We start from the raw sequence: 26,168 nt of genomic DNA on the forward strand, positions 1-26,168 counted from the left end.
AACGTCCCTATCCGTTTTTATATAGTGCAGGGTGTTTTGGAAATTATGATAATACGTCACATGTGTCCCGCACGTGTACAGGACCTAGGCTTAAAAAATTAGGTCCAATTTCATGTTTTCTTTTAATTATGGACCTATGTTTACTGGGCTTTAATGGGTGGACCTGCCACTAACTAGTATCACCAAACTAGTACCTATAGGTAATTCCTACCTTATAATATTTATTTATGTTTTCCCATTTTTATTTGACTAACTAATGAATTTTTTTCGGAATATAATTTGTTTGGAATTTATCTGGAAAATGGTACGCATTGTCCAATTCTTATAGGGAGGGGACAAAGAGAGAAACTGACAAATACTAGGTACACAACCTTAGTCCTAAGAAACAAAATAGAAAGTCAAGCCCTCGATGGGTGTCTCGTGGTATTCATATAAAACTCACAACCGCATTATTTTCCAAGGAGGACTCACCATTGGTCTATCTGTTATCATTTCCCGGGTGTCAGAGAACCAATCATACGGCAATACGTGATGGTGGAAAAACTGGATGCATGGTGTAAAACTCAGGGGGAGAATGTGGTGGGTAGGAACTGGTTTCGTAGTTCACGTAATTAGAGTTTGTTGTCGATGATGATGATGATGATGATGAGGGATCACTGCCGATGTGAAATCTGGGAATCATAATCTTAGCCTTGTTATTAATATCAGAACTTGAATAGTAACAAGGTGTTGATGGTGGATCATCTACAGAGTCGGATGAACTGCTTTGGATGTTTACAAGATCCCCGTGAGCAACGAATTTCATCCCACGGTTCGGAAATGGCAGTGGTGGTGGAGGCTGTGCTATCCCATTCAATGGAGATTGATTGCCGGTTTCCACATAAATTACTTTCTTTGGGTAACTATCTGTGTTTTGCTCTCTCCTGCGCAGTGAAGTATTTGTCATCGTTGGTGGTGGTGTTCCCTGATTAGTCGTACTTTTCAGATTTTGAGGTATCGGTGAAGATGGTCTCGTATTTTTATGCAAATTGCATGGCCCAAGCGGTGGTGGTGCCGGTGATGAAGGAGGCGCCGGTAGTTGTGGCGGTTGTAAACCCGCATTAGGAAGGGTAACAGACTGGAACCGAAATCTGCCGGATTCCCCTTTCTTGGCTTTTTTTGATTGACTACTTATTCTTCTCTCCTCCCTCTCTTTTCTTCTTCGCGGTGGTGGCAGTGGTAGTGGATTTTTTTTAGACTGTAGTGTTTGTTTCGGGGGTGATGTTGATGCATCACCTCGCCGTGTAGTTCTTGGATTGCTGGTATATTGGGTGTAGTAAGATTCCGGTACCGGTGGAGTTGATGGATCAGGTCGATGAAGGGGTGCATATTGATATCTGTTGACCTGGTTATAGTGGAATATTCGCTCTTCTGGTGCTGGAAATGATTCTTTTCTTGGATCTTGGGATGAATTCTTGTTACTTCTTTCATTTCCAACACTTGGCTGTTGTTGATTAATGGTTATTTGATGATAACGATGGCAAAGACGGTGATAGTGATGATGATGGTAAAGATGATGGTGCTCTCCTTTTGTCTTGGATCTGTGAGGCCGAGGGCCATTCTCTTCGTTCTTCTCTGCCTTTACCTCCACCTTTTCGCTCTCCTCCAGATCTTTCTTTTTCTTTTCCACCACCTCCTCCTTCGGCTCTTCCTTTGACTTTCCTAGCACCACCTCAACCTCCTTGCAGTCCATATCCTCCTCCACTGCTGCTTGCTGCGCACTTCTCCGCAGTAATTCCCTTTTCTTTTCCACCACCTCCTCCTCCAGCTCTTCCTTTGACTTTTCTAACACCACCTCAGCCTCCTCGCCGTCCTCGTCCACTGCTTCGTTCTGCGCGCTTCTCAGGAGTGGTTCCTTTTTCTTTTCCACCACCTCCTCCTCTTCCTCCTCCGTCTCTTCCTTTGACTTTTCCAGCACCTCCTCCGCCTCCTCGCCGTCCTCATCCTTCTCCACCGCTGCTTGCTGAGCAATTGAAAAACTATTGTCCCTCTGAATATGTTCATGGCCGCCGTCAGTGGTGGTGCTCCTGGGAAGTAATCGACAAATAATAGCAAAGAATACCAAAACAAGATTCAGAACGCCCAGATTCTTAACATTAGATCTGTAATTAATTTTTTTTAATATAAATCCATTTTGGAAATAAAGTGCTGTAATATGCAAAAATAAAATCATAATTACTGAATCTGCAAAGAAATTATTGATCACTGAGCATCCATAACTTATCGATGATGAGCTGCTTTGCAGACGAAATGGTTGGATTTGTCGTGCTTCTTTCATGGTTTCTTTTGATCAGGAAACTGTATCAACACTCCACGAGTGTACGACGACAGGCTTTATCAGGAAGAAGCGCAATCCCGGTTGCTGCTCATGCGGCAACAAAGATGCGATAGTCTTGCTGGTTTCACCTTGTCTAATCACTCTGCGACCATGCCCCTTCACCCTTCAAGGAGCGCGCGCAGTGTGCTTATAAGAGTACAGAGTACTTGATTTCGAGATGGCACGAGAAATCCGTAAGGTTCCTTATGTTATTTATAGTTGTAAAGTTCGGAAGTAAATGCAACCACAACTAACATTTATTTGTCGAGGTTCAATTTACTGTGTTAAATTTTCAAAGTTATCAAATATTTGGAATTTCTCGTTGAGACATATTAATTGAAATTTCGAATATGACTAATACCTCCCCAACAGATAATGATGCCACTTATCGCAGCACTTGCTAACTTTAATTAATATACGTTCGTTCAAATGTTATTGGTCCTCGCTAAACACTTGACTGGGTGCTTATCACGATTGTTAATTTTAACTCAAAATCTACAGTGTTGAGCCGACACTAAGTATATTGTTTTTAACTCAAGACCATTAAACTGTATTTTTTTTCTATCCTTTCTACGCGGTTTCTAGAAAAATAATTGTATCTCTTTTTAGTATTTTTTTTATCCTTTGGGTTAGATAATTCATAATTTCTCCAAAGCGATTTTTTGTATTATATATTATATTTTACAGACAAGGCAGCGATGCCCTCATGCACATACCGAAATAGCCAGACTAAGGGTGAAAGAACGCCTTCTAAAATCTGAAAGGGTGTCGATTAGATTGATAATCTATGCACCCTAAAAAAAAAGATGGGCACAAATATAACTCATTAACTGAAATTAGAGGTGTCTGCTTTGACTGCATGTTGTGGTAATAGCAAGAATATATGAGGAGATAGGGTAGTCTACGAAAGCAGATATGGTCAGGCTTAAGTTAAATAAGACCACAAAATATTTCATAATGCAATACCCGTTTTGGTGTTTCCTTATGCTGAAGATGAAGGTGAATATACACTAAATATCTCGCACAGAGACGCCCGCACGCCTCATGTTACAACACATCACAACGTGTTTTTCATCTTCGCAAATTTTTTTTTAAGGTATGAACGAAGATCTAATACTCAACCCCTAGTCGTAATTTACATGCATCCCGAGAAACTCATGGAACAATATTCTTAATACAAATCACTTTCAAAATCCCTTTCAGAAACTTTCTTAAATTCTTAACCTCTGAATCTGATGTATTTTCATAAGTTGTGTGGATACAAAATATCGCTCAACCAATGAGAACGCGAGAAATACACTCAACAACGTGATTTCAAGGGTGAAGAGCATAAATCCATTACGTCACTAGTGACGTACGTGATGACGTCACAAGAATCACAGAAAACATGTGAAGGCAAGCGCGATGACTAGAAAATGGTGCGATAGTATCGCGATATTAGATCCAAAATAAAGAGCTTTATTAGTTGTCCTCCACTATGTAACCCTTATAAAAGGGACCAGAGGCCATTGTAAAAAAGAGAGATCTTTTTGCGAGTTTGTCTGAGAAACTTAAGAGAGAGAAAGTTATTTGTTCTACAAGTTAGGGTTTACTTGCATTTGTATGTGTAATATGTTCATTTCTTAATAATAATACTTAGAGTTTTATCCATCATGTCTTAGATCTGTTTCATATTATCACTTGGGTGTGACTATAGGTTTTCCTGTAGTTACATTTTGGCGCATTGAAACAGCTCGGAAGAGTAAGAGGGTTGATCCTCACCTGTGAAGTTTTCAAAATGGTTTAAATCCATCACTTGTTTTGTTTTTCAAGATCCCAAGCTTTTGTTTAAATCCATTACTTATAAACAGATTTTTTTCAAAGGATTTAATAATTTTTGAAGATCTTCGCTATCTCGAAACTTAGATCTGAAAAAAGGTTTTGAATCTCCTTGTATTTTCGAGTTTTACAAAAGTTTTTGCAAGTTTCTAAGAATACTTATCATTATCAAAATTGTTCTTCTAGATTTCACAAGAGTTTATACCATACTTTATCAAAATAAAATAACATTTCAGATACCAGAATGGTGAGAATAGCATCTAGAGCAGAACATGACATAGAAACAAGGAGGAGTAGACGAGTTGCAAACAGGAGAAGAAGCGAAATCAGAGAGACATCTGTTAGAGCACTGCTCGGTCGAACTCGCAAGCGTTTCTATCTCAAGCTTGTTGTCAAGTTTAGTTTCCAAAACTATAAGTCTTGATTTCTAGTCTACTTATAGCTAAGTCTCGGATTAGGATAAAAAGTGTAGTTGAGCATTAGACTTCACGGCGTTCATCAATTGAAGACGAAGAACTACTAAGGGGAGCTTGTGGAACTTCATCAACAGAAGGTATGTGGAGACTTGAACTCATCTATCACTCAGAAGTCTATTTCTATTTTATGTCCTATTGAGACAAAAGTCGTATAACTATATAAACTTTACTTTATACACATTTGATATTTCGAGCTGAGTTTAACTCGCTTACATATTTATCGAAATATGTGTTGGTAAGCTTCGCTTTAACCAAGTTCATCTTTTATTCTTGACGAAAGTCAAAAGATGATCATGTGAAAATCGCTTGGTAACATCTTACATGATATGTGTGAGATAATCATTTGATGTAGACTCGGAATGTTTCGTATTGATCATTTAATCACTTGAAAATTATTTTGAAGCTAATAGTTTGTATGAGACCGCTATTCCCGTCTTCTAAGAATATTTCAACGATTAAAATGGAGTTTGGAACAATTAACCATGATTGGATATAGTATAGTATGCGTACTTGTATGCTAACTGTTTCAAGTGTATTCCAAGTCCGGGAATTTAGTATGCATACCCGTATGCGTATTGATTCAACAGTTGAAGTCTGAGAACCATAGTATGCATACCCGTATGCGTACTAATTTCAACTGAGTTCGGTTGTGAACGACAGTATGCGTACCCGTTTGCATACTGGCGAACAGACCAGGTCCGGGAACTCTAGGTATGCGTACCTGTGTTGCATACCTGAGAAGTTATAAAATTGGTTTATTCGTGAACAAATGCATTTATATAATAAGGAAATAAATATTTGCAAACCGTGGCTATAATGTTCATCAATTGACTCGAGTTAATCAAAACCGATTTTGCTTCAATTGTGTCTTGTATACTTCTATGAGAACATAAACAATTGAACAACTCTATAACTAGTTTCATTTGAGTCATTTGAACTAGTTGTGATTAAGATGAACAAGGTTGATATGAAAGTGTTCATATGGATAACTTCGGTTAACAATTGTTGAGCCAACTAAGTGTACACGTTTAGGTACGGTTACCTATATCTAAATATATGTACATTTCATTTGTGTGTAACAAGCTAAGACAATCTAACGTTTGAAATATATTAGCTTGAATCTAATTAGGTTTTCATCTAACGGTGAATATTGAATGCTTTGTTACCAAGGTAACAATGATTACAAACACTGATTTGAAGACTATTTAACGGAGAACTCTAGCAACTGGAAAACCTAATCCCCACACCTCTTATGTGATACTAGTTGTGACTAGAGTTGATTCTCCTTTAACCTAGGTTTTTCTAAAACCATTATAGGTTACCGACTTAAAGACTTCATTGGGATTCTGAAGCCAGACCCAACTATTTTCTCTGCAGTTGCGTGTTCTGATCTTACTTTGTTCTATCGTATTGATTACTATCTTCTCTAAGATTTGCTCGAGATTCAATCTCCGATAGGTAAGATAAAAAGTAATCCCAAAGCTCTTCGTCTCATTCTTTGTGATTCCACAATATCTTGTTCCGCTACCATACAATTAAGATTATTATGAGGTGATTGATATTACTAGGCTATTCTTCGGGAATGTAATTCTGGTGTATCAATTGGTTCCTGTTCACCTTGATTTATCAAAAGATGGAACAAAAACTTGTAGACATTTCTGTGGGAGACAGGTTTATCTATTCAATAGACTTTTCTGTGTGAGAAATATTTGTTTATCAAGTCTTCGAATTTGGGTCGTAGAAACTCTTAGTTGTGGGTGAGATCAGCTAAGGGAATCAAGTGCGTAGAGTCCTGCTGGGATTCAGAGGCGTAAGGAACACGACTGTACCTTAATCAGTGTGAGATTGGTTAGGGCTCAACTACATTCCAGTCCGAAGTTAACTTGTAGTAGGCTAGAGTATGTAGCGGCTTAATATAGTGTGGTGTTCAAATCTGGAATAGATCTCGGCGTTTTTCTGCATTTGTGGTTTCCTCGTTAACAAAATTTCTGGTGTCTATGTTATTTCTTTTCCGCATTATATTTTCTATATAGTTGAAATATCACAGGTTGTGCGTAGTTCAATCAATTAGATAATCCAACATTTGGTTGTTGATATAAATTTATTGACACTTGAACATTGGTCTTTGGTACCTTTCAAGTTGTTTCTCAAAATAATCAGGCGTGCGTATTTTTATCTGTTTGATTTGCTGATTACATTAAGAAACAAAGATATAACTCTTGGATGTATTTTCCTTGATTGAGTCTGACTGTCTAGTTGATTCTCTTGGAAATATATTGAAGTTGGTCCATTCAGATTGTCGAAACGAAATATTGGGTGTGGTTGTGTTGATGGTGGTTTTTAGTGCAGGGTCAAAATTGTAAAACCTTGTATTTAATGTGTTGTCATCCTGCAAAGGAACAAAAGCTATTTAAAAGTGATGAGTGTTCAAACCTCTTTACTTATATATGTATTGAACAACTCAGTATATATATATATATATATATATATATATATATATGAAATTCATTCAGAATGGTGCTCATAATATAAATCCCAAATATTCTGAGAATTCTATTTTATGCCGCATTATTAACTAATGCATGACTCGCTTGATATTTTTTCCATGCTATGTTCCCAGCCGAACTCTCAATACTGACATGACATGAGGATCAATGCTCACTCTCAGCAGATTAGCATGAATCTCCCGAAGTGCTAGTATTGGGATCTGGACAAAATACTCATACAGGCTACATCTCTCCGACAAAGAGAATCCGGACTGTTCATATCAGTCTCAAAAAAAAATAAAAAATCGCGGAAACACAATTTGGCCGCGCGATTTAACAAGCTTAGACTACTCTAGTAGAACTAGGCAATCACCTTAGCAACCACCGGTGGGCCCACTAGTCCTCCAGTTGATCGAATCCCATGTTGCTCATTCACAAGCGCTTCAAACGCCGACCCAAACATGGACGTTTGCGCTGCGTAGCTCGAACGAGCTAGACCGTAAAAAACGGTCTCAAAAGCCATCATATCCGTCCAACTTTGCCAGCCTAGTTGGAAGGCTTAGATTGCGTTCCAAACGATCAAGGAAGTGCCAATGCGTTCGCCACCGACCCAATATTATCCCTTACCAATCGACTTGCTCATGGGAAGTTAATAGCACATCAAATCGTTCGATTGAACTAGAGTGGACGCGACTGCTTTGAAGCCCTAATTGGTGTTTGTGGCAACATATTACTGCTGCAAATCGATCACAACTGTCCAACTTTGCCAGCCTTGTTGGACGACCGAGATCTTCCCTGGAATGATCAAAGAGGCTCCAGCATGTACACTGGCGGCCCAACTGTCGCAAATCGTTTACCAGAGCATGTCAAATCGTTTACCCACGGTAGCTTAAACGCGCTGCTTTGAAGAACCTAAGGATTGCGTTAACGACAACTCCCTACTGTCGCAAATAGATCGTGACCATCCATTTTTTCCTGCCTAGTCAAGCAATTTAGATTCAATCTCAGGCGACCCCGAAGATGTCAGTATGATCATCATCGACCCGCCTCTACACGTGATCGACCGGTCTGTTTGAACTAGCGCTCGATATCCCAGAACGTTCTCCCAAAGAGAACTTTGCTAGCTTGGTCGGACGATTTAGATCAAGTTCTATATGGAAAGTAAGGTGACGCCAATGATCACCAGTCACCCCTCCTCCACGAGCAGTGATCGACCAAGCGATGACGTGTCTTTAGAGCCACCAAACGATCACCCAAAGGTGACCGATCATGCTACCTTCCTTTATGATGCTTATCCGCGACTTATTCAATCGAGCTCTAAAACAATGATGCTTCATACACATCGATTAGTTTGAGCTGCTTAAAAGCGATGCTTCACATGCATCGAATACATACATATTTTATATTGGCCTCATAAACAACTTAGTTTTTTTACCTAATAGCATCACATGCTATTCTCCGCGGAAAGTCCCACGACTTGGCCCACCTACTCGAGACATCAAACATGTCACAAACTGGGGGATACTTATTGGGGTATTGGCCTGGCGGTTTACAGTGTGCGGCGTGCAACGCGCCCATTACGAGAACGTGTCAGTAAGAGACGGACGGTTAACAATGATGGAGTAGTGGGTGAAGGTGTGACCACGTAATAATTACCACCTATTACACAACTCCATTACTCCACTACTTGACCTCCTCCACTTCCTACGAGATCAGGGTTGTGCTCAAATGACTTGTATAAATAGGTTCAACCTATTTTCGACAAAAAAAAAAACAAAAAACAGAACACAAGTGTTATCAACACAAGTATCCAGAAACCATTTTCTGATACACAAGTCATAAACAACCACACCTTCATAATTCAACACTCTGATCTCAAACACCTTCTCCGCTTCCCTCCCTAAGATCAACCCTTCTCCTTGACCTTGTGACCGAATTGAATCTGGAACGACGATTTCTTGGTTTAGGCTAGAGTCTTACAAATTGATTTCTCGAACCTAAAAGCATTCACGTGCAGTGCATTTGTTTAGGGTTTGAACTCGTTTCTCATCGACACACCCCAAATTACCGAAAACAGCAGAATCAGTTTTTACCCCAAAACAACTGGCGACCACAGCGGGAGGTTAATCTCTCGATTGCAAGATCAATTTTCATTTTACTACAATTTTCTCAAATTCAGAATGGTTGGTCTTAGGATCAATTCAACTTCAAACTCCAAGCGGGACCCTTCAAATGGTGATGTTCATCCTTCCAGTGCTCTATCTGATCGCACAGCCAATGGAGAAATTCCGACCCTGATAGAATTGGATCGAGTACAGGAAATACACACGAGGAACATAGACGTGATGAAAGAGAGGATAGAGAACATACTCAACTTCCTTGTCAAGCTCACATCGGATTTAAGCGGCTTCCTCGCCCCGGAGATTCCAACGATGAGGACTAACTCTTCAACCGATGACCCTCCTCAAATCAATAGATTCACCACCAACCAACGGCCAGTGGACCAGGAGGCGGCTTCTCTAGTGGAAAGCTTGTACGAGCTTTTACACCTCTCAAAGGATCAACGAGTGAACACGTTTGCTGCAATCAATCAGATAGATCTAGACACATTTGGCTCTTTCACACAATCAAGCTCTAAAAACATCATAAACGTCCATAAATAATGTCACGTTTATTGAAGAGGACATGATGGCAGAAGAAGGTCACAACAGATCCATGCATGTTACCGCACTGTATGGGTTGTTGTAGGCACACCAAATTAATAAATATATTTCCCACTAATTAACTGGTAATATAGAGGTAGTAAGAGATCGTTACCATAGAGAGCTGTGTAATTGATATGTTATTTGATCAACAAGATAAAGTAAATAACAAAGGGGATTTCTTTTAAGATAAATAAAAATACAATAACGAAGAAAATGATGATTAAGAAATTCTTCGCCGTTACCAAGCGTTAACAGGATTAGAATACTTATGTATTGTTCGTAAGAACCATTCATCACCAACGGTAGAATAACAGCTAGATCAGTGTTAACTCCAAAACTCCTTCTATCACTTGATACGAAAGTTCTCGACTACCAGATTCTATCCAACGAACCACCAAGTAGTATATCACTCAAGGTGTAATCCAATCGAACGCCTTAAGCTTTGTGAATTTAGGTTGATCCCAGTAGTTAAACTCTTAGATCAAGGTTTACTTGCTGGTGTTGTCTTCACACACGATTGCTCCACAGAATCCCTCTGTAAGGTCTCGCAATTTCTACTTGTGTAGATAGTTAACCGACGATTACTTATCTCATAACTTCTACTAGTGATAGAACAATCAATAGATCAATCTAGCGTGCACTCCAAATCAATCTAAGAATCACTCATAAACCCTAGATATGGTAAAGACAAACGATGATGATAAAAACTTTCAATAGATTTGTATTATTAATAAAGTTTCACGCTTAGAACATTGAATTCATCTTAATCAACAAAGGATTTAGCTACTCATATTACAAAGAAGATGAATAATGGTGGTTCCTCCTAAAGGGGTAAACCCTAGGTTTTGATGTAGAACTTTTGATATGAGATTCAATGATATGTGAAAGGCCTAATACCTATTTTTATAGGTTTACATTGCTTGTCCATCAAGTATTTAGTTCGGTTCAAGAACCCGACCCGAAAATACGACGTAACGACTCCAAACGTGCCCTTAGGCTTTCCAAGGTATTAATACACTTTTTCCACTTTCTAAGTTCGCAAACCCAGTCCGCGAACTTCAAATTCCAGCAGAAATTATCGGAATTAAAGTATGAAACCCGTCTGCAAACTTTACTGTCTTCGGTATTCAATAAAAGCTTGTTTTGGCCACAACTTCTTCATCCGAACTCGGAATGACCTCATTCTTTTTGAATTATTTTTATCTTTCAATTCAATTCCAGATGATGATGAGAAATCCTTAATTTGAATGAGTTAGGATAGGTATTTGGCCCTTCTCTTGATTTTGAGCGTTTTGCTCCTTTTCATCGCTTTTCTTCCACTTCTCTTGGACTTGGCACTTGGATACTTGGAATACTTCTCTCCTTAGATAATTTCAGCATATTGTACCTCCTTTTTGGATGATTCACCTATTGGAGGAAAATAAGAGAAAACAAGAGTAATAATACGAATACATGCAAGAATAATAGCTTAAACAAGTATAGAATGGACACTAAAATCATATGAATTATTCACTTATCACACACGCATCAAGGATTTAGAATTAAAAAGAGATCTTCTTGGCACGGGAGCATCCTCGAATGTCATTACTCTTAAAACCCTCAGGACAGCCAGGGTTCGACCAGACAAAATCATACGACATCCTACCATGATGACGGACTTCGAAGGAAACCAGACCAGCACATACGGGTATGTTAATTTGAATATATCAGTAGGACCTGTCCAATCAAAAGTAAAATTCGAAGTGATAGAGAAGGAGCCAGATTACCATATGATACTAGATAGACCATGGCTTCATGATAATAAGATCATCCCCTCAACATATCACCAGTGCCTGAAAACCATGCTGAATGAAGAAGTTGTTCGCATCCCCACGTCATTGTCTCCATATGCACCTATTTGTAGTGTGGAACTATTCGATCCAAAGAACAATCCAAACGGTTCTTCAAGCAAGGTATACTGCACTCCGCTCCCAGCATGAACGTCGATCGAAGGGGAAGATCGGCTCACATCACTGATTGTAAAGACTAAGTCTTGTGGGGCTAACAAGACACGTTAACTCTTCTTCATCAAACGAAGGCTCGACTCATCTCCATACTAAGAGGGAACGGACCTTTATGGCGAGTCGATATCAGGAAGGGAAAACTGTATATCGTCGCCGCTGTTAGCAATTAGCATGAGAGACTATTACTCAGGCTTTCCGCCCAATAAAATACAACAACAACGGCAGGCCGCAAGAAAAAATACCAGATGCTCCGCGAAAGTTACAGGATGGCACTGACTCCACAACTGATGAACTCGAAGTCAACAACATCGAGGATGAAGAATTTCCAAGACCTATCTCCATCAGTTCGACTCTATGTACGGACGAACGCACAAAGCTCGTGGATCTTCTCAAAGAGAATCAAGACATATTTGCATGGACATATGAGGAGATGCCCGGCTTAGATGAAAAATTGGTCACTCATCATTTACATATAATACCTGGATCCAAACCAATCAAACAATCTCCAAGGAAGTTCAGGCACGATGTAGAGGAGCATATCAAGACCGAGATTCAAAAGCTGCTGACTGCTGGCTTCATCAAGCCCATTCACTACCCTACCTGTCTAGCCAACGTGGTTCCTGTAAAGAAGAAAAGTGGCCAAATCAGGTGTTGTATTGATTTCAGAGATCTGAACAAATGTTGCCCAAAGGATGATTCTCCCCTTCCCAACATTGACATGCTAGTAGACGCCACCAACTTACATGGCATATTCTCTTTCATGGATGGGTACAACGGCTACAATCAGATAAATATGTATGAATACGACGCAACTAAGACAGCCTTTCGAACTCCTCTCGAAAACTTTTACTATACGGTGATGCCTTTCGGTTTGAAAAATGCTGGTGCTACTTAACAACGCTCCATGACTGCAATTTTTCACGATATGATGCACAAGCAAGTTGAAGATTATGTAGATGACATAGTGGTCAAGTCGAAGACTCGAGGAGCCCATGCGGACGTCCTAGCCAAGTGTTTGAAAGGTGCCGCGAGTACAAATTGAAGATGAACCCTCTGAAGTGCGCTTTCGGGGTCTCTTCCGGCAAATTTTTTGGATTCCAGGTCAAATCTAAAGGAATCAAGGTCGACCCGACCAAAACCCAAGCTATTCTCACGGTGCCGCCTCCGTGAACAGTGAAAGAACTCTAGAGCTTCATGGGAAAGGTAAACTATATCCGACGTTTTATACCTGGTTTGGCTCAACTTATCGCTTCATTCACCCCCTTAATGAAGAAAGGAGCAAGTTTTATTTGGGGCACAAAGCAACAAGAGGAATTTCGAAAGATTCAACAAATATTATCATCATCCGTTGTTATGAAATCTCTCATGCAAGGAAGACCGTTATGCTTCTACACTTCCTCTAGTGACGCTGTTGTTGGGGTCCTCCTTTCCCAAGAAGATGATGAGGGGATTGAACACCTCATATACAACTTCAGCCATACTTTGAGGGATGCTTAACTCAGATACCCCAAAGCAGAGAAAGCATGCATAGCCCTAGTTCACGCTGTGTAGAAATTCAGAAATTACTTATTGTTAGAGCATAGCTCGGTCGACCTCGCATGCGTTGCTATATCAAGCATGTTTGTCAATGTTAGTGATCAAAACTATGAGTCTTGATTTCTAGTCTATTATATCTAATTCTCGGACTAGGATAGAAAAGTGTAGTTGAGATCAAGGACTTCATGGCGATTCATCATACAACGACGAAGATCTACTCAAGGAACCGTGGAACTTCATCAACAAAAAGGTATGTGGAGACTTGAAATTATCCATCACTCAAAAGTATATCTATTCTATCTCCTACTTATTATGAGACAAAAAGTCGTATGCTATATAGACTGGATCATACACATTTGACATTTCGAGCTGAGTATTCACTACTTATGTTTTTCTCGAAATCGTGTGTTGGTAAAGCGTTTCGCTTTGATCAAGTTTATCTTCACCTAGTGACGAAAGTCATGAAAAGTTTCAATTACTTTGAGAATTGCTCTGACGTGAAACGGTCTGTGAATAACGGCTATATAAGGTCCTATGAGAATGTCTCAATGATTGGAATGAGAGTTTAGATTACATAACCATGTATTCCTTAATCCGAAGTTTTCGAACTTTGTTGATTGAGAGAAACCGAAGCGCGAACTTAGTTTGCGAACTCAGTCCACGAACTGACGGAAGTTCTCTTACCGAGAATTTCTGCTAGGATTTTCCAAAAACTCGTTTGCGTGTTTAGTCCGCGAACTCAGTCGGCGAACCTAGTCCGCGAACTGGCGGAAGTCTCTTTGCCGAGATTTTTTGCTGAGTTTGGAAAACTCTGCCGGTTACCTTAAGTCCGCGAAATTGTTTGTGAGCTTAAGTGGTTATGATCTAAAGATGTGCTCTGAACATGAAACTTAAATTACTAAGGAATGATTTATGCAAACCGTGGCTATAAAGTTCATGAGGCGATTCAATCGAATCGAATCATCTTTGTTTCAATTGTGTCTTGTGTAGTTACATAAGATCTCATAGCAATTGAACAACTCTCTAACTAGTTCATTTGAGTCACTTGAACTAGTTATGGTGAAGAGGAACTAGGTTAATATGAATTGCTCATATGGTTAACCTTTTGGGTTACTATGTTGAACCAACATACACATACACGTTTGGGCATGGTTTTCACAAACCCAGTAAACGTCTACCCAAATGTGTGTGACAAGCTAAGTTTTCGATCTAACGGTTGAGAAATATTAGCTTGAATCTAAATCAGGTTTTCATCTAACGGTGAATATGGATTGCTTTGTAACTAAGGCAAAACCGTGATTTGAAGGCTATATAAAGGAGACATCTAGCATTGTGCAAAACTAATCCCCACATGTCTGTGTGATACTAATGCGCTCGCTAGAGTCGATTCTCCTTTAACCTTTGGTTTTCTTCTCTAATACCAGGTTAACGACTTAAAGACTTCATTGGGATTGTGAAGCCAGACCGATACTACTTTTATCGTAGTTGTGTGATCTGATCTTGCATCTTCTATCGTACGAGTACAATCTTTGATTAGCTTGAAATCGTGAGAGTTCTCCGATAGGCAAGATAAAGAAGTCACAAACATCTTCGTCTCACTGTTTGTGATTCCTCAACAAACCGCTTGTGTAGTCAAGAAGGATTGTTGAGAGGTGATTGATTAATCTAGGCTGTTCTTCGGGAATATAAGACCGTTAAGACGGAACAAAAACCTAGGGTTTTTATGTGGGAGACATATTTATCCTTTGATAGACTTTTCTGTGTGAGACAGATTTTTTTATTATCAAGTCTGCGATTTTGGGTTGCAGCAACTCTTAGTTGTGGGTGAGATCAGCTAAGGGAATCAAGTGCACAATATCCTGTTGGGATCAGAGACGTACGAGTACAACTGTACCTTGAATTAGTGGGAGACTGATTGGGGTTCAACTATAGTCTAGTCCGAAATTAGCTTGTAGTAGTCTAATGTCTGTAGCGGCTTAATACAGTGTGTATTCAATCTGGACTAGGTCCCGGGGTTTTTCTGCATTTGCGGTTTCCTCGTTAACAAAACTTCTGGTGTCTGTATTATTTCTTTTCCCCATTATATTTTATATAATTGAAATAATACAGGTTGTTCGTTAAGATCAACAATTGGAAATCCAACCTTTGGTTGTTGATTGATATTGATTGATCCTTGGATATTGGTCTTTGGTACCGTCCAAGTTATTCCTTGTATTTGATAAAGACTCGCTATTGTTTTTAGCTTGAGTAAAAATCAAATCAAGAGAGAGATATTAACTCCTTGAGATACTTTAATCTAGATTGAGTCTGACTGTCTAGTTGATTCTATAGCAAAGTACTTCGGAGTTAGTCCATACAGATTTTTAAGCGAAATATTGGGTGGTGTTGTTAGACCCCCACTTTTTCAATTGGTATCAGAGCAGGCAAACACGTTTAATACCTAACAAGTCTGTGTTTGTAGCGATCTGATTCTATGGACGTAGTGTTATCTCTATTAACGTACCACCAGTCTTCGATGGCTCCAATTACTTATGGCGGAAAATTTCTATGCGAGCTTTTCTTCAATCGCGTGATTTTCAATGATGGGTATATATGGTTAATGGCTATGATGCTCCCGTTGTGGAAGTTGGTGATGTAAACGTTCCCAAACCTATTGGTGAATACACCGCTGTTGAGATAACTGTTGAAAAGCAAAATTCCGACGATTTGAATGCTATCATACATGCCATTACCCCAAATCTTCAGTATCATGTGACAAACTGCACTAGATCTAAAGATGCTTGGGATATCTTAGAAACCGTATTTGAAGGCAACTCCAGTGAAAAGGATGCTAGGCTTCAAAACCTTAATTTTGAATGGGAGAACCTTCGTATGGCATATGAATAAACAGTTGATGAGTTTAATCACAAAGTCTCTGAAATTGTTAATGCATCCTTTGCATTGGGTAAGACTATTCCTGAAAAGGACATTGTGATGAAAATTCTCAGATCGTTGCCATCTAGATACGAGTCTAAGAAGCATGCCATCGTTGAGGGGAATAAACTCGATAATCTTTCCAGAAACACCTTGGTTGGAAAGATTAAGATCTTTGACCATGAACATACATCCAAAGTCGGTAAGGATGTTGCCTTTAAAGAACAAAAGAACACTAAATTACTTTTCAGAGGTAAGAGTGTTCATGTCTCTGAGGATGATCAGTCTGAGGATGATTTTTCGGATGAAGATCTTGACAAATCAGTCTCCTTGATCACAAGACAGTTTAGGGATCCTCTGTTGAAGAGAAGTAAACAACTTTTCAAGAGACAAACCTAAGTCATCAGACAAACCTCACGGTCGCGTACCTCCTAAAAATAGGGATGCTGACGAGGCTGATGATGAGGACATTCCTCAGTGCTTTAAGTGTAAGGGTTTTGGCCTTTTTGCTAACGAATGCCCAAATCGTAGAAAATACACTGGGAACAAAGGTCTAGCTGTAACACTTGATGAAATTTCTGAAACCTATGATTCCGATGAAGATAGGAAATCAAGTGTATGGATTCTTTGTGAAAACATCGATTTTGATACTTGTAGCAATACATATATATCAACCTCAATGGGTTCGGAGAAGAGGGAAACCCAATCAAGCTGGAAGATTCACTGAATCCGATAACTGGAAACCCTATCAGTGATGTTTCAGGATCAACTGTATGTCTAGCTGCTTGCACATCTCAGATTCCTGAATACTATCCAAGATTGACGTGCTCGTTTTGTTCGATGAAGGTACACTAACTATCAAGGTGTTACAAATACAAGCACCAAATAAGGCACGCCAGCAAACTTCAATGAAGAGCAGATCGATTAGCAAGGAAGCTGAAACTTGCTCAGAAGACCGCCGAGGTATGTAGGATCTTATCTTCATCTAAGAAGTTGGTTTCCAAGGATAGAATAAGACATTTGAAAAGAAAATATGGTCAAATCGTTTTGATATACAGAGATCAGAGGATTCCTCCCATGAGGAAAACGATGGAAAAATCGTTGTTCATCGCAGCACAACTTAATTGTGTTGTTGGGAAAATCTTGTCTCATGTGCCTGTTCGAAAAGAGACAAGATTGAGTGCTGATCCAGTCTTCAGAAAAGTTTTCCTTCTTTTCTTATACTTGTTATTTTTTTGTCTATCAAATAAAAGAAAGGGTTATTATCTACAATTCTACTCTTTATAGGGTTTTTAGAGTTGGGCGTATACGAACCTGTTAATAGGTTTCGAACCCTACATTCCTTTTTTCCTTTTGACATCCTTTATAAGACTGCTTGTTGAGTTAAGAGATTCCATCACACAAATCCAGTTGTTCATAACTGTTCTCAAAGCACTATGTCGTCAGATAGAAAGGATGTCAACATGATTGTTAAGTCTTCAATCAAGGAAAAAGAGAAATCTCCTGTTTCTAAGTCCCTGAAAAGAAAAAAAAGGAATACAAGAAAACCGAGGGTTGTTCCTTCTAACTCTCAGAAGTTTTCCGATGTTCTGGATGAGTTAAAGGAAATAAGAAGAGAGATTTATGAAATAAAGACGTCCGTGTCCAAATCTTTGGAAATTCAGAGGACCCTAATTCGACCTCTTCAGCCAAGACAGTTCGTGGGTATTGACACTTATCTCCCTGAACCTTATGTCTCGATGGTTGTCGATAACAAGGAGTTCATGAATGATAAATAATTTCTCAAAGGAATTGTTGCCTAGTATGTCTTATTTTTGGATTAGTTGGAAGAATAACTAGTGCTTTGAATAGCGAAGATTGTGACTACACATAGCTATTTTTGTTTTCATCTTCTTATGTTATTTTTTAGGTTTTTAAATTCTAAAAATATTTGGAGGATGATATTATTGCAGTATTAATCTGTTTTGAAGTATTGCAATATTTTTATGGGATATGTATTGTTTGTGTCCGTGAACTTTAAGGTCCCATATTGTGTCAAAAGTAAAGGCGTTCATAAATTGATATTCGTATTGATGAAAGGACGAATGGACTTTTGACAATTACAAAAGTTATGCCTATGCAGTCATTTATTTGATGGAAAATAGGATGAAATCTTTTGTTTGACAAGGATAAAGTCTATTATGTCGTTATGCAAATAGTGATGGAAAATAGAATAGATCCGTGTATGTTATCCACGGTATTGATCTTCATTGATCCATTTTGTTATGTTTTACCGTGAAGGCTCCATTGTGTATCTTATGTTGAGCACCTTACAACTATGTCGATTAATATTGGCCTTATTGGTTGTTCCATGAGATGCTATATGTTGAGCATTCTTGAACTAAATTAATCATCTTGATTGGTTATTTAGTTATTTGCTCCGAAAGTCTTCTTTTGTCGAGCAAAATCTTTTGACAATTAAATTGATTGCTTCGGTGATTAGTTTGGTTGTGTATTCCAATTAGATTAATTGTAGGTTCTCTTGTAATTATCTAGTTGAGTTTTTCATATATTCCACAAGTTTTTGTGTTGTGTATATGAACGACTATACTAATCATGCTTTATTGGTTGATGTAGTCGTATATTCCGTGAGGTTTTCCTTATGTTGAGTATTTGAACGATTAAGGTAGTCATCTTCGTGTGGTTATCTTAGTCGTAGCTCCGTGAGTTTTCTTATGTTAAGAACAATCAATTAAATTGATCACTTTTGTGGTTTGATTTAGTTGCGTATTCCGATTAATATTATCATGGGTTTACTTGTGATTAATTTGGTTGAGTTTTGGATATAAAAAATCATTTCCATGGTTTTTGGTGTCCAATTAAAAAAATCCTTCTTTTCTTTCGAAATTAAGGTCGCTCTTGTTGTTCTTTCGGGAATGACATCAAATGGGGGAGAGTTCTTTTGAACTTGTGCTTAATGGTAATATCTTGTGGGGTGTGCGGCTGTGGAATTTTATAGGGATTATCTTGTATCTTAAAACTCCTTGATGAATGCATTTATCTTCGGCTTTATCATTGCATCTAAATTAAGTTGGTATGTATTTTTTCTTTTAGTCTATGAAATGTCTCTTGTGGAAATTTCATTATGATCCCGTTCTTTTACCTTTGCCAATTTTATTGAAAAAAAGGAGGAGAGATAATGTAGTTCACACTACAAATACATATGGTTTTCGGATCATTGTGTAAGGGGGAGTGGTTTCCATGATCGAGATGGAGTATTGACTAAGGGGGAGTGATACATATCACCATAGTATTGTTGATAAAGTCGTGATGCAGTTGGACTTTCATGTTACATAATGATACTATGACACTGTATAATAATGATCGAGAATCTCGATTTCTCTCATTGTTATAGCTACGGATCTTCAACAACGGTGGTGCTAAACTTACAACCTTTGGGATCATTGGAGTACTTGTAAGGACGAAGATTTCAAGGAACGTTGAAGATTAGACTATGGAATAGGAGCCACTAAAGTTTATCTTTTTTTGTATTCCATATGTATTAATAGTTTTTTTACTAAAATTGACAAAGGGGGAGATTGTTAGAGCATAGATCGGTCGACCTTGCATGCGTTGTTATATCAAGCATGTTTGTCAATGTTATTGATCAAAACTATGAGTCTTGATTTCTAGTCTATTATAGCTAAGTCTCGGACTAGGGTAGAAAAGTTTAGTTGAGCTCAAGGACTTCATGGCGATTCATCATACACCGACGAAGATCTACTCAAGGAACCGTGGAACTTCATCAACAAAAAGGTATGTGGAGACTTGAACTTATCTATCACTCAAAAGTCTATTTATTATATCTCCTACTTCTTATGAGACAAAAAGTCGTATACTTTCGTGCTGGATCATACACATTTGACATTTCGAGCTGAGTATTCACTACTTATGTTTTTCTCAAAATAGTGTGTTGGTAAAGCGTTTCGCTTTGATCAAGTTTATCTTCACCTAGTGACGAAAGTCATGAAAGTTTCAATTACTTTGAGAATTGCTCTGACGTGAAACGGTCTGTGAATAACGGCTATATAACGTCCTCTGAGAATGTCTCAATGATTTAAATGAGAGTTTAGATTACATAACCATGTATTCCTTAATCCGAAGTTTTCGAACTTTGTTGATTGAGAGAAACCGGAGGAATTGGCTTTGCCAAGTCCGCGAATTCAGTTTGCGAACTCAGTCCGCGAACTGACGGAAGTTCTCTTGCCGAGAATTCTGCTGGGATTTTCCAAAAACTCATTTGCGTGTTTAGTCTGCGAACTCAGTCCGCGAACTGGCAGAAGTCTCTTTGCCGAGATTTTCTGCTGAGTTTGGAAAACTCTGCCGGTTACCTTAAGTCTGCGAACTTATTTGTGAGCTTAAGTGGTTATGATCTAAAGATGTGCTCTGAACATGAAACTTAAATTACTAAGGAATGCTTTATGCAAACCGTGGCTATAAATTTCATGAGACGATTCAATCGAATCGAATCATCTTTGTTTCAATTGTGTCTTGTGTAGTTACATAAGATCTCATAGCAATGTAACAACTCTCTAACTAGTTCATTTGAGTCAATTGAACTAGTTATGGTGAAGAAGAACTAGGTTAATATGAATTGCTCATATGGTTAACCTTTTGGGTTACTATGTTGAACTAACATACACGTACACGTTTGGGCATAGTTTTCACAAACCCAGTAAACGTCTACCCAAGTGTGTGTGACAAGCTAAGTTTTCGATCTAAGGGTTGAGAAATATTATCTTGAATCTAAATCAAGTTTTCATCTAACGGTGAATATGGATTGCTTTGTAACTAAGGCAAAACCCTGATTTGAAGGCTATATAAAGGAGACATCTAGCATTGTGCAAAACTAATCCCCACACGTCTGTGTGATACTAGTGCGCTCGCTAGATTCGATTCTCCTTTAACCTTTGGTTTTCTTCTCTAAAACCAGGTTAACGACTTAAAGAATTCATTGGGATTGTGATGCCAGACCGATACTACTTTTATCGTAGTTGTGTGATCTGATCTTGCATCTTCTATCGTACGAGTAAAATATTTGATTGGCTTGAGATCGTGAGAGTTCTCCGATAGGAAAGATAAAGAAGTCACAAATATCTCCGTCTCACTGTTTGTGATTCCTCGACAAACCGCTTGTGTAGTCAAGAAGGATTGTTGAAAGGTGATTGATTAATCTAGGCTGTTCTTCGGGAATATAAGACCGGATTATCAATTAGTTCATGTTCACCTTGATTTTATATCTTAAGACGGAACAAAAACCTAGGGTTTTTCTGTGGGAGACAGATTTATCCTTTGATAGACTTTTCTGTGTGAGACAGATTTGTTTATCATCAAGTCTACGATTTTGGGTTGCAGAAACTCTTAGTTGTGGGTGAGATCAGCTAAGGGAATCAAGTGCGCAGTATCCTGCTAGGATCAGAGGCGTAGGAGTACAACTGTACCTTGAATTAGTGGGAGACTGATTGGGGTTCAACTATAGTCCAGTCCAAAGTTAGCTTGTAGTAGGCTAGTGTCTGTAGCGGCTTAATACAATGTGTATTCAATCTGGACTAGGTCCCGGGGGTTTTCTGCATTTGCGGTTTCCTCGTTAACAAAACTTCTGGTGTCTGTGTTATTTCTTTTCCGCATTATATTTTATATAATTGAAATAATACAGGTTGTGCGTTAAGATCATCAATTGGAAATCCAACCTTTGGTTGATTGATTGATATTGATTGATCCTTGGATATTGGTCTTTGGTACCGTCCAAGTTATTCCTTGTATTTGATAAATACTCGCTATTGTTTTTAGCTTGAGTAAAAATCAAATCAAGAGAGAGATATTAACTCCTTGAGATACTTTAATCTAGATTTAGTCTGTCTGTCTAGTTGATTCTCTAGCAAAGTATTTTAGTCCATATAGATTGCTAAGCGAAATATTGGGTGGTATTGTTAGACCCCCGTTTTTTCGCTTACTGTCGAACAAAGTGGTGTTAATATCCATAGCTGATCCTATCAAGTTCTTACTCTCAAAACTATCCTTGATAGGCAGACCATCCAGATGGCTGCTCCAAACATCAGAGTTTGATATAACATGCGCTCCTCCAAAAGATATCAAAGGACAAGCGGTGGCAGACCTGCTAGCAGCATTCTCAGGAGAAGGAACTACCGCACTGCATGAAGACCTTCCTGGGGAATTTCCAGAAATTTCTTTTATCAAAGAGGAAGCGTGGCTATTATATTTTGACGGCTCTGCTACTCCTAGTAATAATACCAGAGGAGCGGGTATAGTTTTAGTATCTCCAACAGGCGAAGTCTTCTCACATTCCTTCAAGTTGTACTGTCAGTGCACCAACAATTCGGCAGAATACGAAGCTTTCCTCATAGGATTGTCACTAGCCAAACAAGCAGGAGCCACACACCTGGAAGTAAGAGGCGACTCTAAGTTGTTGGTCAATCAGATGAATAGGGTCTACTCACTCAAGGAGGTAACGCTGGCCCCCTATAGATCCGAGGCGCAAAAGCTATTGAACTATTTTGCTGATGCGACCATAACCCATATTGGCCGCAATAACAACAAACACGCCGATTTCTTAGCCACATTGGCCTCGAAGATGCAATTCGAAGGATTGGAAGAGACTTTGATCGTGAGGATACAGACTGTAGCGTCAACATGGATCACACAATCTAAAGTTGATGAAACCGACGACTAGAGGACTCCAATTATTCAAGAGCTGCACAGTTCTCTTTCCCAAGGGAAGGTCAGTCTCAAAACCCTGCAAAGCTTTTTCATGCTTCATGGAGTGTTGTACCACCAGAATCCAGATGGTCTCTGTCAAGATATCTTGGATACGAGGAAGCGCAACTACAACTTGATCGTATTCACAACGAGATTTGCGGACAAAGTTGGTAGTGACTCTTTACCGACATCTTCAACGCCTTAGATTCTACTGGCCGTATATGAAGACTCAATCTCGATCACTCCAAGGGTCTTGCTCCAATTTTCAAGTACCGCCGCATCAATTGGAGGTTTTCAACGTGAGCCATGCTGGGGACTGGCGAGAGCCATATGTCAGTTACCTTTGTGACGGAGTACTCCCTGCCAGCAAGAAGGATGCAACCAAAATAAAGCAACGAGCCAAGAGATTCGTATTTCATGAAGGAATCATGTACCGCAAAAGCTTTGGGGATGACCTGTTACGGTGCCTAGCCGAGGTGGAAATCCCGATCCTGATGAAAGAAATGCATGAAGGCGAACACTAGGGGAAGAAGAAGCTATTTCTCCAGATACACGAGAAATACTACTGGCCAACCATGGAGGACGATGCAGCTGAGTTTGTTCAAAGATGCAACGAATGTCAAATTCACGGAAATCTTATTCATGCACCTTCTACTCCTTTACACTCGGTAAGTAGCCCGTGGCCGTTTTACAGCTGGGGACTTGACATCATTGGGAAGATCAACCCGCCATCGCCAAAATAACACGAGTATATCATAACCGTAACAGAGTATTTTACCGAGTGGGTTGAATCCATTCCCTTACGAGGGACTACTGGAGCAACAATGACGACATTCATTAAGGAACACATCATTTGTCGATTTGGCGTGCCTAAACACATCATTACTGATAATGGCACTCCTTTCGCCAACAAACAGGTACGAGAGTTGCTCGAAGAATATGTAATTAAGCAGGTCTTCTCCAACATCTACTACCCCCATGGGAATGGGGAAGCCGAAAGCACCAACAAAACCTTAATTCAGATTCTCAGTCAAACAGTGCATGATCATCCCAGGATATGGCACGAACATCTACCAATAGCATTGACGGCACCTAGGAGTTCTATCAGAGTTTCTCCTTACTCACTCGTCTACGGTGCGGACACGATTCTCCTAGAAGAGATTAAAGTTCCGTCAGCCAGAATTGCAGCAGCAAGTGGGGTCCACTAGAATGAAGCCGAAGTATCAAGCTCCAGAGTTGCCGAGTTGGACACCATAGACTCCAGGATAGATAAAGCATAGGAACGTACTCAAACATACAGAGGCAGGGTTTCCAGAGCGTACGACAAAGCTTTAAAACCACGAGTTTTCAAAGTGGGAGATCTATTTTTGAAGACTGCCAAGCACATTCAACAAGACATATCAGCACCAAAATTCTCTCCAAAATGGGAAGGTCCCTATGTGATCACCAAGGCTTACAACACTGGATACTACAAGATTATTTAAATGGATGGAGGAAAATTAGAAGCAGTCATCAATGGAAAATGGCTCAAGGCATACTACGCTTGATCATTGTTCCGCCTCCCGCTGCCTCACGACACGACAACACAGGAATTTTCCATACTTTACACATCTAAGTTATCAGTTTCTTCAAAAAATATTAATGTAAAATTCCATTCAACTACCAAAACAAATGCAATTCATTTCCTAAGAACAATGTTCAAAATCAAGAAAGGGAGAGACGGTCAAACTTCATGGTGCCTACTTAAAATGATAAGTACGGCTCATAAAAGGCCATCCAACAAGTTGTAGTTCCTTGAAAGCATCATTTTCAGTCTCTCTTGATACCTTTCAGTCCTACTCTTCAAATTTTGGATCGCCTGTTCCACCTTCTCAGATTCTGCAGCCAGAGCATTTTACTCTTCCAAGATAGCTTTCGTAGCAGGAACGACATTGGCGATGATACCAGCTCGATCAACTTTGATAATATCAAGACGCTGCCGCAACCAGCCAACGTTGAACTCCATGGATTCACAGGTAGATATCATGTTTTCCCACTTTTCAATAGTTTATTCAGCAACATCACGAATGGATGTACTTTCCATCTCGACAATCATGGGTAGGAGACAGTTCACTGTGGTAACCAAAGCAGATGAACAATGCCGCACCACGTTCCTGGTTGCAATATGGTCGTACCTCTTCCATATTTTTTTATACAAGGGCATGGACTCCTTCCTCACTATAAAACCGCCGACAACCCGGTAACTAGAAGATAAACATCTCATATGAACATCGAAACGTGAGCCTGCGTTAGGGTACTCGTAGGAGGAGATGCCCAAATCAGCGTCTTCCAAATCAGCGACAAATGTGTTTGAGCTTGAAGGGAGAGGAGTGGTTAAATCATCGTCATCGACCACTTTTACACACGTCCCAGTAGGATACCTCTAAAAAAAGGGGGAAGGATGCATCACCAACTAGATATTGCAGAGGGATACATATTCACCAGTGGAAAATATACCGGTATAATCTTCTTGACTCGCATGATTCAAACAGGAGAACCGTCGCAAGGCTCAGGGATTCGACCGCTCTGAAAGAAAACAATGGTTAGATGCCAAAGGAAAAAGAAGAACTATTATTTCAAAATCAGAAAATGTTTAAAATCATACTCTGGATACAAGTCGCTTGCGTCTAGCAGAAGAGTCTGGCTGAGCCGAAGAAGATGATCCACTTCTATATGACATGATGAAAGCAAGAGTTTCAGCAAGAGAATCTTTATCTCAACATGATAAGGGCGTCCCTGTATATATATGACAGAAACCCTAAAACGAGACTGGAAAGCTGTAACAAGATTCATATGATAAGGGAGGATTCAACGCCAACTAAGTCGTGCTTCTTGGACGACTTTGCCAGCCTTGTTGGACGACCGAGATCTTCCCTGAAATGATCAAAGAGGCGCCAGCATGTACATTGGCGTCCCAACTCATCCCTTGCTCGATCGACCTCTTCATGGAAAAACCAGAGCATGTCAAATTGTTTACCCAAAGTGGCTTAAACGCGCTGCTTTGAAAACCCTAAGGATTGCGTTTGCGGCAACACCCTACTGTCGCAAATCGATCGCGACCATCCATCTTTTCCGGCCTA

General features: G+C 39.4%; 1 protein-coding gene across 1 annotated transcript in view; it reads right to left on the reverse strand.

The window, feature by feature from the left end:
- Positions 1 to 514: 514 nt before the first annotated feature.
- The window catches only part of LOC113352076 (serine/arginine repetitive matrix protein 1-like), a 55,577-nt gene continuing 29,923 nt past the window's right edge, over positions 515 to 26,168 (reverse strand). Inside the window, exon 4 of the mRNA XM_026595947.1 lies at positions 515 to 2,066. Within this exon, the coding sequence (XP_026451732.1) occupies positions 515 to 2,066 (1,552 nt within the window). The remainder of the gene's footprint in view (positions 2,067 to 26,168) is intronic.

This window comes from Papaver somniferum, chromosome 2 (assembly GCF_003573695.1).
Source record: "Papaver somniferum cultivar HN1 chromosome 2, ASM357369v1, whole genome shotgun sequence".
Taxonomy (NCBI): domain Eukaryota; kingdom Viridiplantae; phylum Streptophyta; class Magnoliopsida; order Ranunculales; family Papaveraceae; genus Papaver; species Papaver somniferum.